This window comes from Physeter macrocephalus, chromosome 20, assembly GCF_002837175.3.
Source record: "Physeter macrocephalus isolate SW-GA chromosome 20, ASM283717v5, whole genome shotgun sequence".
NCBI lineage: Eukaryota > Metazoa > Chordata > Mammalia > Artiodactyla > Physeteridae > Physeter > Physeter macrocephalus.
The window spans coordinates 114642753-114660589 of record NC_041233.1 but is presented as its reverse complement, the minus strand read 5'-3'; the positions used below and the strand labels follow the sequence as shown (position 1 = coordinate 114660589).

At 42.3% G+C, this 17837-nt stretch overlaps 1 protein-coding gene across 4 annotated transcripts in view; it reads right to left on the bottom strand.

Moving 5' to 3' along the window:
• Positions 1-2254: 2254 nt before the first annotated feature.
• The window catches only part of AGPAT5 (1-acylglycerol-3-phosphate O-acyltransferase 5), a 63060-nt gene continuing 47477 nt past the window's right edge, over positions 2255-17837 (bottom strand). For 2 of the 4 annotated variants that reach the window (XM_028482102.2, XM_028482101.2), the window contains 4 exons: positions 13909-14070; positions 7193-7316; positions 4598-4805; positions 2255-3564 (listed from right to left, as the gene is read on the bottom strand). In XM_028482102.2, the coding sequence (XP_028337903.1) occupies positions 3424-3564; positions 4598-4805; positions 7193-7316; positions 13909-14070 (635 nt within the window). In that variant the 3' untranslated portion in view covers positions 2255-3423. Of the gene's footprint in view, positions 3565-4597; positions 7317-13908; positions 14071-17837 lie in introns of those variants that run through there. The other 2 variants (XM_028482104.2, XM_055081449.1) reach the window with 2 other exon arrangements.

Genomic DNA, 17837 nt, shown 5'->3' with positions numbered 1-17837 from the left:
GGAGCCTGTGCCCCGCAACGGGACAGGCCACAACAGAGGGAGGCCCGCATACCACAAAAAAAAAAAAAAAAAAAAAAAAAAAAAAGATGGGCGCAAGAGAGAGGAAAGAATGAAGACAGTCGTGAACAAATGAAAACTGGCTAATTGTCCTGTGATGCAGATGGAAAGTAACTCCAGGATGCATGGACAGAACGCAACGTAAATATGATCCTGAATGACTCAAAAATGTTTAATGATAAATATTCCTATGTGCATCAGAAAATAATTATTTATTCACAAATTATACAGTAAGTAAAGCTGAAATAATTTAGGAAGAATTATAATAATCTCTCACTCATGAGCTTTATGTAAGAATGTATTTTTGTTTGGCTGCGCTGTGCCGCATGCGGGATCTTAGTTCCCTGACCAGGGATTGAATCCGGGCCGCCTGCAGTGGAAGCACAGAGTCTTAACCACTGAACCACCAGGGAAGTCCCTGTAAGAATGCATTTTTACAACTATTATCTCATTTGACTCTTATTAAACTCCGTGAGGTAAGTAAGTATTCTCTTCATTTTATAAAGGAGGGCTCGAACAGGGAAGGTAATTTTTCTAAGATTATAAACATGTAGTGATAAAGCACAGATTATTGTACAGTTTGTGATTTCCCTTAGTAAGGGGCCTTAGGTGGGATAATTTCAAACATTACGCTCCTCTGTGCCACTGTAAGGAAAGCCCTCTGAACCTGCTGTTACACCTCACCTTTACCAACGTGGGAAGGATGCTGTGCCTTGGCTCTCAGGGCCAACGTGGAGTCAGTTTGGAGAGACCATGAGACTTTCCTATGAAAATATGGAGAATCTTTCCTTTTGTGATCTCTGGATTCTTTGATCTAGATTTAAAACAAAACCTGTACTCTTTAAATAACTATGATCATAGCTATGATCATCCACCTTTAAAGGCACTTAAGTAGCTTGAAATACTGTAACATCTTCATTGAGCAGAAAAGAATGGGAGTACTTTTTTCCGCCCGAAGTATTAGTTATGTGACTTTGTATTATTTTATTCAAACTCTGAGCCTCAGTTTCCTCATCTGAAAAACTGGGGGCAGGAAGAGCCTTTCCAAGAACAACACTTATTTAGCACTGGCTACATTCCATGCACTACATATCGTGCTTCAGGTGCACTGACTTACTGAGTCCTCAGAAACTCTTGGAGGTAAACACGATTAGTATCGCTGTTTTACAGATGAAAAAATTGGGTCACAGAAACTTTAAACTTTAACTTGCCCAAGGTCAGATATCAAGTGGTAAAACCAGGACCCAAAACCTGGCAGTCCGCCTACAGACCTGTTACTCTCAAAGGCCAACAGATCCCCACTGCACGGGATCTATTATGAGGATTAGAGGAGATCATGCCTGTGGGTAAGCAGTGCCCAACACACAGTAAGCACTCAACAAGTCTTGGCAAGTATAAAAGCAAAATGAGCTTATAAAACAATATATAATATTCTATCGCTACAGCTGTCAATAAAACGTACCTACATATCACATATATATGAAGTAACTGTAACCAAATATATCCTTTACCATCCCATATATCACTGAATAACTTTTGAGATTTATATTTTCCTTTTTGTTTAAATAAGGAAACACCAATGATAGACATTTCTCTATCTTCTCAAACGGGAGTCTGATGTATATCTGGCAGTTACTTTGTGCCTATACTTGATGGGCAAATTTTATATATTATTTCTTTGTTTTAATGGTCAATTTATTCAGATCATTTTATTGACATGGACCTATTCAGTGAACGTTAAGTATAAACTACATAATATTACTAAGGAAACGATAAAGTTTACCTAATCTGGATATAAAGGAGAACTGTACCACTCTAAGTGAAAAAAAAAATCACACGGAAATGATACATATGAAAGAAATCACTGGTACGTGTGAGGTACGGATTAGTCAGATTCACACTTGACTCACCAACCTGGCTAATTTTAGGCATCTGACATGTTTCAGTGAGGTATCCTAATTATTACAGAATTGTTAAGTAATTAATATTTGCCATACATCTTATAAAGTATATGGATGAGTTAACCAAATTAATATACTGCTTCACAATTTTGAAGATTTTAATGTATTAAACAAAACTTGCCCAGTACTTAAGAAAAATTATTATAGTTTTATATATTCAGAACACAAGGCCAGCCATGAAGCCTATTTTATGGAATAAGAGACTGTTGGTGAATTTTTGGGTCACAAAATAGCACAGACATTAGAGACAGTGAAAGATTTTATTTTTTCTTTTACTTTCATCCAAACACACCCTTCTGCGAAAAACATAAAAGCATGCACGTTGATTGCATTCTTTTAAAGATAAACCAAGTACTAACTAAGCTGTAAATCAACAGTAACACAAAAAAAGCTTAAATGATATTATGTGAAAAGATTTACAGGTATACAGGGCTTTTAATTTCATAAAATAATTCAAGTCATATCAATACATGTTAAAAAGAAGCTTCTAATTTTCCAAATATTTGGATACAAAAAAATTTTAAACAAATATTTTATAGACCTTTTGTGAGAAGAATATTAGGAAAGTTCCAAGAAACATGCTGTTCAAGTGATCTTATGCAGTTCACTTGGCCTTCTTCAAATCAGTTATAATCAACATGATTCCAATGGTATTGCTTCTTAAAATTTAAATTGAGAACATATCCATGACATTCAAAGTAAGTTACACAACTTACATTTATTGTGATCTAATTAGAAATAGTTTCTAAGTTTAGGACTGTTAAAAAGAGTATTTCACGAAGACATGGGATTGATCTAAATTGCACTTTACAGGGTAAGAGAAAATTGCAATTTGGCATGAGAACAAAAGTTTTACCTGCACCCCCATTCATAATGAGGCCAGCGGTATCCTGTGGGAATGTGTGTATCAACACATACACACATAACATACTAACATACACAAACCAATTCATACCACCCAGCTCTTCAGAGGGGTTACTTGAAATGGCTTACTCTGGTTCTGGAAAATCAGACCAAATTTCCCTTAATTTGTGTTTCCATTTTGTTTATCATGATTTAAATGGTGATAAAAATCCATTACTCGGAAGCAGAGCTGGTGACTTCAATGAGCAGTAGGCAATCGAGCTTGAACTGTAACATTAAACACAGAGCAGATCACACTCCAAAAAGGGCCTCTTCTAGGGGGTTTGTTGTTCCAAGACTGGAAATTGTGTGATTTGGTTCCTGAAACAAAGCTCTTCTTTTCAGGTGATACAGATGAATTGTGTGGCCCCATTCATACCGATGAGAACGAAACAAATTTACTCCGTCCTGATGGATTAAGTCTGTACTTCACTGGCTCGAGGAAGGTGATTTCCTGACATAAGACGAATACAAAATGCCTGTGCTGTGGATGGTGGGCTGCTCACGAGAGCTTAACTGGATCAACTCCGCATCGGGACCAACGCTGGCTGGCGACACAGCGCTTTCCCGTGAGCCCCTGTGCCAGCCCCGAGCAGCACCCCTGCCGGTGATCCAAAGGAAAAGAACTCGAATACAGTGGAAACTGACCATGACGACATAAAAAAAATGATTGGGGGATTAAATAGTTTGCTAAACCCAAGAGTAACAGGCAAAAAGCACATGCTAATAAACCTAGTCAGGTGTTTGAGAGCTCCCCCCATCTCAAATATCTATGGACTCAGGTCCAACAAAGGTTCACACTGATTATTTCGATATAAAAAGTAACAGGAAATCTTAAGGTTTTCAAGTACTTATGGCACAAATGTCATGAAGTGCTAGGAGCTTAGCTTAAATCTCCAAAAAGCTGAGCAACTTAAAGTTCTGCTACAATGAATCAGGATCACAACTTTAACTTAAACTTAATTCTCGTATTTTTATACATTATTCTTTTGTACAGAGTACAGGGTGTGCAAATGAAGCTGTTTCAGTAAATATCAGAGATGCTAATCACTTTGCCATATAAAGTGAAATCAGCTAACAACACAATACAATACAAGTCCTCGCCAACCAGAGCTCCCCTCACCAGCATTCCTCAGCCTCTCCTCGTGTCCTTCTCCATGCTTAACTACAATTTCTTTCATCCACTTGGAGAAATTAAACACAAGGAAAAATATTACACAGCTGCAAGATACTAAATATTTCAGTGATAAGAGTTTGGACCAGTCAAGTTGTAAAAAATTGAAGATAACAAATACAGTGAAATATACTGCAAATTAATGTTCATGAATGCAGCTATCGGAATTACAAAACAGTAACAAAATATATAATCCTAATAGTCTTCTGAAGTTGACATTAGTTCATTGGAAATGCCAACTATAACATAAACTCTGTTTATCTTTTCCCTTTCCAGCAGCTTCTGGACTAAAGTTGTAAAACCATGTATGTTTGCCCAAGACCGATTGCATATTGGCTTTAGTCAGAAATTCTATTTCATCCAATGTTCAATCAACAAGGCTTTATTTACACTTCGTATTAAATTCAGGAACAATCGGATGTAATGTGCAGCCGCCAGCAATAAACAACGTAGCACATCCCACTGCTTGGAGACAGCTACGCATTTACGCTTTAATACTAACCCACAAGCAGCCAATTAAGGTTCCATAAATCCACGTTTTTACATATAGTTTCCTTCCAGCCTCGGTCATAAGCATACCAGCAGTCAAACCACTTAAGATCAAGAATGATGGTAAGGTCTTCTTGAGACTTAGTTTAGAATTAACACTTTCTCCGGGAAATTTGTTTCTTCTTTCTGGATCCAGTGAATCATAGAATTCTATAAGCAATCTATGGCCAGAATGAAAAAAAAAGTGTTAACTTTCAGGTTTAGCCATTTCAATATTTTAATTCAACAAATATTTATTGGCTGCCTATTATATGCTGGAGAAGTTATAGGTCCTTATGGGAAACACCCAGAGAGTTGGTTTAATTGGAGTTTCTAGATATTAAAAATATCTTTAATATGCTCTATGATTAATGTATACGAATTATATGTAATATGTAAAATCAGATGGTTTCAAGTAATTTTATGGGGATGTTTTTGTTTTTTAAACTTTAGATCTTTAAAACTTTACAGGGACCTGACACGCACGTGGGCTTTTTCTCTGCCTTCCCCAGTCTTTACCCCTCCAAACACTCCTCCTCCTCGCAGCTCCTGTTCTACCAGAAGTCAGAGAAAAGATCAGCAGCTCTTATAAATGGAGAGTTACCCCCCAACGCCCCTATTCGCGTGGAATTACAAAAGCAGGTAAAAGAAGGAAACAGCGCATAGTTATTAATGCAGTTTCCTTATTTTAAAAATGTAAAGTTGTAATAGCAGAATATACTCAACATAAAAATCTGAAACACAAAGTACAACAAGGGAAAGTCTTTCTGTTGCCTTACAACTCACATTCCCTAGAGAAAATCACTGTTTTAAAACGTCCAGACTCATTCTAAATATACATATAAACACCTATAACACAAAATACATAGGATATTAATCATACTGTTCAGGGTTTTTTTCTGATAACAGATTTTCATGTCAAAACACATAAATCTTACTTTTAAAATTTCTTCCATATCCAAAGTGGGTGGCGCTGAATAATTGGTTTAACACATTGTCATGCACAATTGAGAGTCAATGAAATACAGAAATTTGTTTATAAACTTCATATAGTTTCATTTTCAACATAGTACATTTTTAATAGCTTTCACTTGTTAAAGTTAATCTAGGAGGGTTAATTAGGAAATATTTTACTGCCATACAACAAGGAGAGGAGAAACAATGGCAATTTCCTGAGAAGAAGCACTTTCGGAGACTAAAACACAGGTAAAATTTCTGAACATAAACAGAATTTTGGAAGTATTTTTTTCTTGCGGCTGCATTGGGTCTTTGTAGCTGCGCGCGGGCTTTCTCTAGTTGCGGCGAGCGGGGGCTACTCTTCGTTGCGGTGCGCGGGCTTCTCATTGCGGTGGCTTCTCTTGTTGTGGAGAACGGGCTCTAGGCGCATGGGCTTCAGTAGTTGTGGCTCACGGGATCTAGAGCACAGGCTCAGTAGTTATGGTGCACAGGCTTAGTTGCTCCGTGGCATGTGAGATCTTCTCAGAACAGGGCTCGAACCCGTGTCCCCTCCATTAACAGGCGGATTCTTAACCACTGTGCCACCAGGGAAGCCCTGGAAGTATTTTCTAAAGCCTTTAAAAAACCATACTTTTCAATGTGGTCTTAATAAATTTAAATGGTGCATACTATAACTCACAGATCCATTTTTTTTCAGAAAGAGGAAAAAAAGTATAGATATTTAAAACACATCTTTCAAAAAACAAAAAGGATAAAATTTCCACTGAAAACAAAACGAATAGTAAATAAATAATATATCGTGAAATTTTCGTCCACGGAAATTCAATTTCTAAGTATTATATCTAAACCTAAGAACCCAGTTTTTGTCTTCCTGAAAAGAGAAGAAAATTCTAAAATTTCTACCTTTAGAAATCTGTGTAAATCACAGGGAGACTAACAGGCTCACCCTCATCTGACCTCGAGCTCCGCCTTCCCCAGAGGCATCCAGAGGCCCCGCCTGGAACTTAACTCACAGCAACTCTCAGCCAGGGGCCAACACTGCACTAGCTCCCAAGTCGTGTTATTGATGGGAGAAACACAAGGCCAACCCCAGAAACGGTTTAGGCCCCAAAATACTAATAGCAAAAGGATACCTTTTTCGTGAAAATGTCAACGGCCCCTTCTTCTTCCAACAAATACACCGGCGTCAGTTCCACATACACGTGAGACACCGACCTCCACCCCACAGCCCGATTCTCTACACACGGCCAGCCTGACGGCCTGCCCTCAGCGCGCACACACTCCCCTGGACCCGGGAGGGCGGGCCTGAGGTATCTCAACAGTGCAAAGCTTTCTGTGTGTCTCTCTCTTCTTTAAAAAATTTTATATCCTTATACACAAATTATTGAAATGCAGTAAATAACAAAGGACAGCCCCCATAACAAGATCTTTCACAGTGACTTGTAACAGTCAAGTTTAAAACATGGACAGACGAGGCATGGAATGACATCTGACTTGAGTTTATAAAAGGCATTCTTAAGATAATAAAACTGTTTACATTCTTCTCACGATGTTTACTATAGTGACTGTGCTGAGCCACTGTTTCTGAAGGGCTAGGACTGTCATTACTCACTTATCTTTTATTTCAAAACGTTCATGAAGCCATCTTTTCATGTATACTTGTTCTTCTGGGACATCTTTTTTGTCTATACGATCGATGTGAATATGAATTTTTGGACATTCTTTGCAGAGAAATTCTAACAAGAAACAAAAATATTTCATTTTTATTATTTTAGAATGCACAGTTACATAAAACGATGCAAATGAGCTTTAAAAAAGTTTAAAAATGATGAAGAAGTACAGGTTCTTTCTTTAGCCGAAGAAGAAGAAGAAAACAGAGATCATAAACTGGTGGTTTTGGGTTTCAAGTTGAAGTAGTATAATTTCCATGTCTTCCACAGTTACCTAGGTCATGAGTTAAATCAACCAAATGTGACTTTTCATGCAACAACCTGTAATAGATTCGACAGGCAGCCCAGGGTCAGGAGGCTGGCCTCTGCTAGAAGCACGGACCCGCCCTCTGAAGGGACCCCCAGCCGCCAGCCGCCATCAGACCCACCAAGCCCCTTCACGGGGCCACCAGTCCCCGGCCCCAAGCCTAGTGTTCATCACACGTCCCTGCTGCTCCCACTGGGCGGTGAGCCCCACAGGACAGGGATGGGTGTTGCTGGCAGCCCTGGGCGCACAGGGGCACCTAACCCCTCAGTCCTAGTGCTGAGCCGGCCCGGGCCCTCCCTCCACGACTCCACAGTCCTCCCCGCTCCTCTGTGACTTGCCAGTGCTTTCTACTCACTGGTACTCCTTGCTTTCCTGATCCTTGCTGTATTTTAACATATTCTACTTGGTTCGGGAACCAAATTTCTTTCCGTGGAATAGCTATGAGCCCTTCAATAACTAGAGCTCCCAAAACATGCTAATTTGAAAAAAGCAGATGGTCCTTTTTTCAGCCCACGTGGCACAAGGGATAAGGTCAGGATTTATTCCAAGATAAGACAGAACTTTGAGTCCGGAAATACCCTTTTCTGCAGGTGGCTTTCTGTGGAGACATGAGCATATTAACATACTTAAATTCCTGGAGAACAAGGAAATATTGCTACGAGATTTAAGACAAGACTATGTTCCCTGGGTGGGTATGCAAGTAGGAGGCCGAGACCTTTTATCTCAAGCCGAAATGTGTCCAAAGACGTGTTCTGAGAAGCGGTGTCTCGTGAGCTGCAGGGTTTGAGGAAGACTTTAAGCTAACCCTTAAAGAAGGTTCCGCCTCTGGATCACACACACCTCTTTCTGCTAAGTGCTGGCTACAACTGCTCTGAGTAACATGCTGCATTTAGGTCATCAAAAATTCTCTCATTTCTTCTACACTTTTAGGCGTGAATTGGCTTTGATGATAAATGTGCAAAAACACTGCCACAGGGAAGGTTTTACTTTTTCAATATTTTTCTCTTAATTTTCCTCCAGTTCCATTTCCCTTTAAATCAAAGACCGGCTTAAGAAGTGCTTTCAGGCGCAGAACTGGGCATGGGCGAAGAGCACAGCCAGTGAGTCAGGCGGCCTGGGCTCCGATCCCTCGCCAGCCCTGTGCATATCTGTCAGCCTCTCTGTGCCTGTTTCCACGTCCGTACGAGGGAGGTGACAGCAGCAGCCCCTGCCTGAGAGGGTGTCATGAGCTACGTTATTACGAAGGGAAACAAGACGTAGCCGACCATGGAAAGCCACCTCCTCTGATTCCCCTTTGCAACGTGAGGGTGCTGGGAGCACGCGGGACAGGACCCCGCACACGCGTGCGCTGCAGGTGACTGACCAGAATCTGTTGGCTGCACGTGACTTCTCACCTCACCGTCTTATTTCTATTTCTGATACATAAAAACGCCGATGCCGACACCAACTTTCCTACCTTCACTTAATCATCTACGACTGCCCCACGACACTTCTGTTAATTAAGTGGTCATCCAACTGACACTGCGTTTATCCTCGATATTCCAAGTCCCGTGCATAGACGCACAGAGTCCGCAAGGAAACGAAACCGACTGCTCTTCCAGTGTCAGAAACGAATGCTTGTGAACTCAAGTGCCTGGGACGTGTCAGCAAGGCCTCCAGTAAGATGCTGGCGTGAGAAAAGGGCCCTGAAGTTCGCATGGGTGCTTTTAGGTTTTCCCACCTAAAACGTACACGGTACTGTGGTATTTACACCATGCTTTCGTGCACGTCACTTCATTGGACCTTCGTGCACCTCTGTAGGCAAGGACTGTTGTCTCCTCGTGGGGATGAACGAACCAAGGCCCAGCGTCGCCAGTAGTGGAAACAGGTTGGCCCAGTCCCTGTGGTCAGGCATCCAGATACAGACCATACACCAGCACCAGATCAACGCTCAGCGCATCCAGGAGGTTCTCCCACCAAAGATAAGAAATGAGTAACAAATACTTTCCTCAACAGTCAATAAAGCTTTTGTGTCTATTATTAGTAAAAACCCTTTTAGTTGGGGCATATTTCATAGGGCATGAGCAAAAATTATCCGTAATATTTAGGGAATGTAGGGAAAAGTACTCAAATTAAGGTATAATTGTTTTCTAACTATAGCTTTTCCAGCAGGTCCCTAGAGTATATTGATACGTTAGGGCCAAACAGAAAGTCTTCCAAGTATCCACACATGTCACAAGGTCTCGTATCTGGAGAGACCGCGTCCCGAGTGCTCTGTGCCTGGGGAGCCCGGCGAGGAAGGCAGAGCACAGAGGGCGGGGCCCAGGATGCCTGTGGGCGGAGCTGTGCGCCTCTGTACGCTGGGCCCTCAGGTGGCGCCCATGCTGAGGGCGGGGCCCAGGCTGCCTGTGGGCGGAGCTGTGCGCCTCTGCACGCTGGGCCCTCAGGTGGCGCCCATACTGCTTTTACTGTCCACCTACAACCCGCCCCCTTCCCTCTGAAAACAAAACAAAAACACAGTATGACCTAAATCCAACAAAAACTGGATACACTGTTGTATATTCATACCAATGAACACTACGTGGCCTTATAAAAAAATTACATAAGTGTATATATATACTGACATGTAAAGATGTTCATGACACACTATTAAGGGGAAAAAAAAGCAGGATATGAAGATATATATACATATATAAAATCTCATTAAAAAAATACATAAAGGCACATACACACGCCAACATACAGACATTAAAGAAAAGAAGACTTTGAGGGAAACATCTGAACTGTTATCTGGGGCTGCATCTGGACAGGTGAGTTTGCAGAGGTTTTTCCCTTCTTCAGAGTTACCTGTAATTTTCCCTCTGAATATGTTTTCTTTTCGTATAAGAAAATAGTAAGACAAAAAAGTTACCTAGAACCATATAAAACGCTTAAACAGAATATCAATTGTTGTCCTTTAGCTCACAATTTCTTCTGGTATACCACCCATTTTAAAAACAGGATTTATAAATCAATTACAACCAAACTGCCCTGTCTCACCTCTGCCCAATGGACGCTGTCCATGAAAGCGCTCAGACTCTGCTGAAAAGACCAGATGAACCACAAGAGGACGCCCAGATGGCTCTGAGCCATACCCACATTCCAATGAAACAGACCACGAAATGGGAAGGACACGTTTCACTACCTGCCGTCGCCCTCTCTGACACGAGGCCTCGTGAGACCCACGCTACTAGACGCTGGCCACCGTGAGAACCCCTGCAGGGTCACCAGCACGCAGCTTCACCCCCGCTGCCAGTGAGCCCGTTAGCAGTCTGCAGTGCAGCTGAGGCCATCCAGGTAACTCTGATGGAACCACGATCCTCCTATAGGGCTTTGAGAAACACTGGTCTGTGGCATATCTATGAACAATCTAGCAACTTTATGGCAAACATTTTTTTAATTGGGCTATAAAATATGAATATTAAATAACAGCCCACTGTGTATGGAGATAACATTTAATACTCATTAAACTCAGTCACAAGGTACCTACAATATTCCAAGTTATGGAATTTTATACCTAACCTGACTTACATCATAATTTAAATTTAAAGTGAATCTTAATTTATACTAGACTAAGTAGAGCAGCATATCAATCAATTTATGTAATAATGAGAGTTTTTCAAGCTACAGGTCTCAACTCACAATCAAAATCAACACACAACAGATGTCATCTCTTACGTGCACAGGTATATTTGTAGAATAATGTCTCAGCAGTGGGAATGTAAATGCTTTTGTAAATTTGATAGACATTGTCTGGACAACTTCTACAGAGGTTGTACTGTACTGCACTCCTATCAGCAAAGTATGAAAGTCTCTGAGATACTTTAATCTCACCCACAGGGCCTGGTATCTAACCTGGTAATGGGGGTTTTTGCCAGTCTGATAGTAAAAAAATGGTATCCCACTATACGTTTTAATTTGAATTTTTCTTATTATGAATGAGGTTGAACAATTTTTTTCTGTGAACTGTCTGTTCTTGCCCTTTACCCATTTTTCTACTGAGTTACTACTGATCATATCGATTTATAGGAACACTTTGTACATTAAGGAAATCGGCCTTTTTCTCTACGACCCTCCACTTGTCTTTTGGTTTTACTCTGCTGTTGTCTTCCTTGCGGAAATATTTACTCTTAATTGATTGAAATGACACATTTTGTTTTCCACGTGGCTTCTGAGTGTGACAGCTAGGAAAGCCAGCCTTTTCAAAAACAGAGACACTCCGCCATGAATACACAAAGCCCCATCGGCTACGGTGCAGAACAAGTGGAGCAAGGGGAGGAGGCGCTGGGTCTGGAGCCCGGGAGACGCAGCCGAAAATGGTTTGCCTCCAAAGGCACTTCTCATCTACCTGGGAGGGGACAGAGTAACCACATGCCAAGTGCTAAGCTTACGTGCACTTTGTGCCACGGGAGCGGAGAGCAAGAGGAAGCTTTGTGAGCTAGCAAGCCGAGGAGCGAGGGAAGCCTTCACGGGGACAAGGCTGCAGACCTGGGTGAGAGCAACGCAGGGGAAGGTGGCCTGGCCTACACACGGCCCTCGGTCAGAACCGCACGGAGGTGCAGGAGGGTTTCAGTGCCAGTGCGGAAACCGGTGCCACCCAGCGAGCAGCACAGAGGAGGAGGACGCGATGTGAAGGAGGAGCTTAGGGACCAGGACGCTGAGTCCCGGGACGCCAGCACTGACCCCGTGGGCGCGGCCCAGCCCACGAGTTCCTAGGACTGGACGGTGACATGATAAAGCAGCGTTTTTAAAAGGTTATTATGGGAATTAGACCTGGTTTTCATAAACAATAAAAATGTGTTTAGGGCTTCCCTGGTGGCGCAGTGGTTGCGCGTCCGCCTGCCGATGCAGGGGAACCGGGTTCGCGCCCCGGTCTGGGAGGATCCCACGTGCCGCGGAGCGGCTGGGCCCGTAAGCCATGGCCGCTGAGCCTGTGCGTCCAGAGCCTGTGCTCCGCGACGGGAGAGGCCACAACAGAGGGAGGCCCGCATACCACAAAAAAAAAAAAAAAAATGTGTTTAATCTTACTTTTTGAACAACGTCTGATAAACGGATGGCAATACTGCTGAATGACTAAATGCACTGTCCTCAAATGTAGAACTGGGTGAATGACTTCTTCCATGGTTAAAAAAGAAAAAAGAGCACTGTATGTTGCCTTTTCTGTGAGAGGGATGGACAGTAAATTTGTACACACGATACGCACGAAAGGAAGAAAAGTGGTTACCCCTGCGGAGGGGAAGGAGGAGACCAGGTGGATGGGGACGGGGTGGAAACAGGCCGTTTCACTGTATACTTTGTATACTTTTGAGTTTTAAACTGTGTGATGTATAATATATGCCAAAGAATTACACTTAAAATACAACGTAAAAAGCGTGAGCCTCCGGCGTTACTCGGGGTTGAAGGCAGTCACGAGAGCGGTCGGTCGGTCTTGCTTTAGGGGCAGCTGCCCCGGTCTGACCTCCTCCCGCCACCATCAACTGTGCCACCTTTTAGTCCCTTCCTGCCTCAGCTCTCTGTCCTCTCTCCCCTCCTCTGGGAGCGACCCTCTGTGCCCTGAACACGTTCTGAACTGCCGCCTTCAAGAGCTGCTACGGAGAGAAGCGCCCTGACAAGCAAGCGAGTCCCACGGCCGGCAGCTGCCAAGGCGAAGCACGAGGCCCCCAGCAACCGACACCTTGAGGAGGGGACGGCAGCCCCACACGCTTCCTGTGCCCACCCCACGCCGACAGCAACCACGAGTGTCTGTGGGTATGTCTAACACACACCTTCTGCTCGCTTAACGTTCTAGTTTCTTCTGGTTATTCTGACATAAACAATAGCTCAAAGGTCCCTAGTACCTAGCACATGGTTGAAAAAAAGAAAAAGTCGCACGTAACTGTCAGTGATGCTAGATTTCACCAATATTATATGAAAAACACATACAGAGACGGACCCTGAGCTTCAGTGCGCAGCCCAGCGCTGCTGGGTCAGCACGCGCCCGCCTCGCGCCTGCCTCGCGCCTGCCTCGCGCCTGCCTCGCGCCTGCCTCGCTCCTGCCTCGCTCCTGCCTTAGACTTACGTAGCTTTTCCACTCCTTTGTGTCAACCTTGGGAGCAAAGAGGCCGAGTTAACGATATTGGGCAAACTCAAGGACTAACAGGACAGCCAAGAAGCGCCAAACTTCGCAGGACTAATGAAACTTCAACTGTTACAGACGAATACAAGATATGTGAGAAATACAAGTATATATACTCGGAAACCATATCAACGTAATGTAGTAGAATACACCTACCTTTCTTAAAAAAATAAACTCTACCTGGGTAAACATACATGACTCACTCAAAACCGACTTACCAGCCATGGACGGCGCTTCTTTCCGCTGCCCTTTATCATCCACAGTCCCCTCAAAAGCCACTGTAACGTCATAAATTGCATCTAAGTAATTCTTCATAGACTCAAAAGCAACATGAGTTGCCTTTATTCTTGGTGTCAGCACATGTTTTAATACTGGAAGGCCTAGAAAAGAAGTTGATTCAGTGTGGCCATAAATTAGTTACAAAACACCTTGGAAGTACAATATAACACCTAAACTGTTTTTAAGTTTCCACTAATAGACCAGTATATACTTTCGGTTAAATCTCACACCTATAGGACATTAAGAAAGTTTAGACAGCACTCTCACATGACTTTCTCAATTTAAATCAACATTCATTTAATACACATTTATTAAACATCTACATGTATGAGACCCAGTGGGAAGCTGCTGGAAAAACCTGCCCTCAAGAAGCTTACGGCCTCTCAGAAACCCTTCGATTTGGAAAACTCTGACAAGAGCAAACATATGATCCTCATTTCTGGCAACAGAATAAAGGTGGTAGCACCTTGCCCAAGGTCACTGAAGATTCAGGAACAATTCCCTAATTTCTGACTCCACGTCCCTGATTCTTTCAGTTCTATTTCTACTCAAATAGAGATGCGGTGGGATTACCTAAATGACCCCCCACTGTGTACAGTATTTGAACTAAGAGCTGATGTGGTCTACATAACATGAAATACTGGCCTGATACTCTTAGGGTAACCGAAGAATCTAGTCCCTTGGTAAACTTTTTAAAAAGTCTGAACTCTAATTCACATACCATAAAATTCACCATTGTAAAGTATACGATTCAATGGTTTTTAGTTTATTCGAAGAGCTATCCAACCCTCGCCGCTGTCAAATCCCAGACCGTTTTCGCCACTCCAGAGACACCTTTCACCCACGGCAGACGCCGCACACCACCCTCCTCGGCACACGCCCACCCCTCTACCACAAACCTACTTTCAGTCTCTATGCATTTCCCGATTATGAGCATTTCACGTAAACGAAATCACAGCATGTGGACGTTTGTGTCTGGCACATACATCAGTACTTCATTACTTTTTGTGGCTGAGTAACGCTCCACTGTACGGACATGTCACGTTTTGTAAATCCATTGACTAGCTGACAGACATGTGGGTTCTTTTCACCCTCTGGCCATTATGAACAATGCAGCTATGAACATTCATATAAATTGCATATGAATGCTGCACATGAACAAGTCTTGGTATGAACATATGATTTCAATTCTCTTCAGTATATTATTTATATATATATACACACACGTATACTTTTATTTTTTAAAATTTTTATTGGAGTATAGTTGATTCACAAATGTTGTGTTAGTTTCAGGGGTACAGCAAACTGAATCAGTTATATACCACACCTATACATTCAAAAGCTTCTTTAAGTGAGAAAATATTGCAATTTATATAGAATAATTAATCACACATTCATTAGTGTGCCTGCTAGTGCTAAGAATTTGTTCCTTTCCCCTTCCTATTTCCTACTGTCCCCCTTTTCCTAGATTAGAATATTTATTGACAATTTAACAGAAAAGTGTAGCTCTCCGAAGAAGTGACATGAAAATAGACTAGGAAAAAAACTTGATTTGGATTCTCTATGGCTTCTCTCCAGGGAAAATTAGCTGCATAAGAAAGAACAGCTATAGTATGTTGGGATCTTCCTGCAGAAGAATTTTTAAAATGCAGAGTGGTGTGGGAAAGACAAAGATTCCCACAACCACATGTCTGACTTGAGTCCCTAGGGCAGAAACAGTTTAATTTATTCACAAACTTATAACAAAAATCTGAAGAGTATACCAGGCTGGGAAACATTGGTTTGTCAATTAAATTAGTTAATACTTCCTTCTTTGCTATTGGAACTCACCCAGTTTTACTACGTCCATAGTTCTACAGAATCACTCTGTGGTATTCAGTAAGAACAATTATTAGAATCTAAGTTAAGTCAGTAAGAAGATAAGAAGGCAGAAAAGTAATACTTCCCTAAAGTGAGTTATAGTGAAGGTTTGGAAAAATCAACTTTGTGGCAGATGAATAAGAAATACCTATCACTAGTATGTAGACAAAGTGAAGGCAAAGTCTTCTCACTGAGGAATGTACTAGGGGCCGCTCCACTATCTGCAAACCTTGGGTCATTATTATAAAACCAATTTCATAGGGACTTCCCTGGTGGCGCAGTGGTTAAGAATCAGCCTGCCAACGCAGGGGACACGGGTTCGAGCCCTGGTCCGGGAAGATCCCACATGCCAAGGAGCAATTAAGCCCGTGTGCCACAACTACTGAGCCCGTGCTCTAGGGCATGCGAGCCACAACTACTGAGGCTGCGTGCCACAACTACTGAAGCCCACGCGCCTAGAGCTTGTGCTCTGCAGCAAGAGAAGCCACCGCAGTGAGAAGCCCGCGCACCACAATGAAGAGTAGCCCCCGCTCGCCGCAGCTAGAGAAAATCCGCACATAGCAGCGAAGACCCAACGCGGCCAAAAATAAATAAATAAATAAATAAATAAATAATAAAACCAATTTCATAATAACACTATAGAGACCAATTAGAATTTCAATACGGAGAGAGCCAAATAACAGGCATTTATAATTAACTGCTCGAGCTTGAGCCCACCATACTGAGAACTGCCTCTGCCTCTATGGAACAGAAAACCCCTGAGCCCTAAACAGGAAAATGGTAGCTAATTAAATTAATTCTTTCTGGTCAATATCTAGTCTGTTTTAGTATCTGCTGTGCCTTGTTTCCATCTCCAGATCTCCTGAACTTCTAGTTAGTACTAATGATATTCTACCTTACCTTTTGACCAAGCTTCTCCCTGAGGGCCATTATAGTGATGCTTGGTATAACTGAAATTTTATTGTTAGTATTATATATTGGAAACATAAATAAATGATACTCATTGGACAGAAAATCTTTATTGATCCATGCAGGAGATTCTACATTTTATATATATATAATATATATATATACATGCACACACACATACGTATTATCATCTCACTTTACTCCCACAAATCAAGTAACCAAGGTTCAGAGAGACAAAATCATTTGCTCAAAGTCACACAGCTCACAAGACTTTATAATGTCTCGTTCAGTACTCTCTTATTCAGTAATTATTAACAAGATACTACTCTTAAAACTATGAACATGTAGGTTAGAGTTAATGAGACAATAAAATAAATAGCTATAGTACATGGTAGAATGTCTTAAAAGAGATTAAAAATATCCTCAGAATATAAAAATATTACTCACACTTAAAGATACTGTCCCTCACTCATAACATACTGGTAAAGGCTTCAGGAAAAACAGCACGTCGGAGCGAGGCCAGGATGGAGGCTAGTAGGGTAGAAAGTGGGGGAAAGCCCAGCGGATGAATGAAGGAAGAAAGGCAGGATCTGGAAGGTCTGTGGAGCACATGTCCAGAGCCAGTAAGGAGTTAAGACTGAAAAGTGCACCGGGCGACACTGCTGAAGGCTTTAGAACGATGGGTGGATGTACTTATGTTGGTCTGTGGGACTCCATGGATTTTAGGCCAAAGGAGAAATAATATCTAGGTGCTAAGAAAAACGGTTTAGGTCTCAGAAATAGTTTAGGACATCAGGTCATAGGCAGTGAGGTCCTGAATTAGGACTGAAGTAGTGCAACTGAAAAGAGAAAATGTAGTCAAGTGATGTTCTAAAAACCAAATATACATCGATTCAGCAAAAATTAAATGTGGGGCTTTCCCTGGTGGCGCAGTGGCTGCGAGTCCGCCTGCCGACGCAGGGGACGCGGGTTCGCGCCCGGCTCCGCGAAGATCGCACGTGCCGCGGAGCGGGTGGGCCCGCGAGCCATGGCCGCTGAGCCTGCGCGTCCGGAGCCTGTGCTCCGCAACGGGAGAGGCCGCAACGGGGGGAGGCCCGCA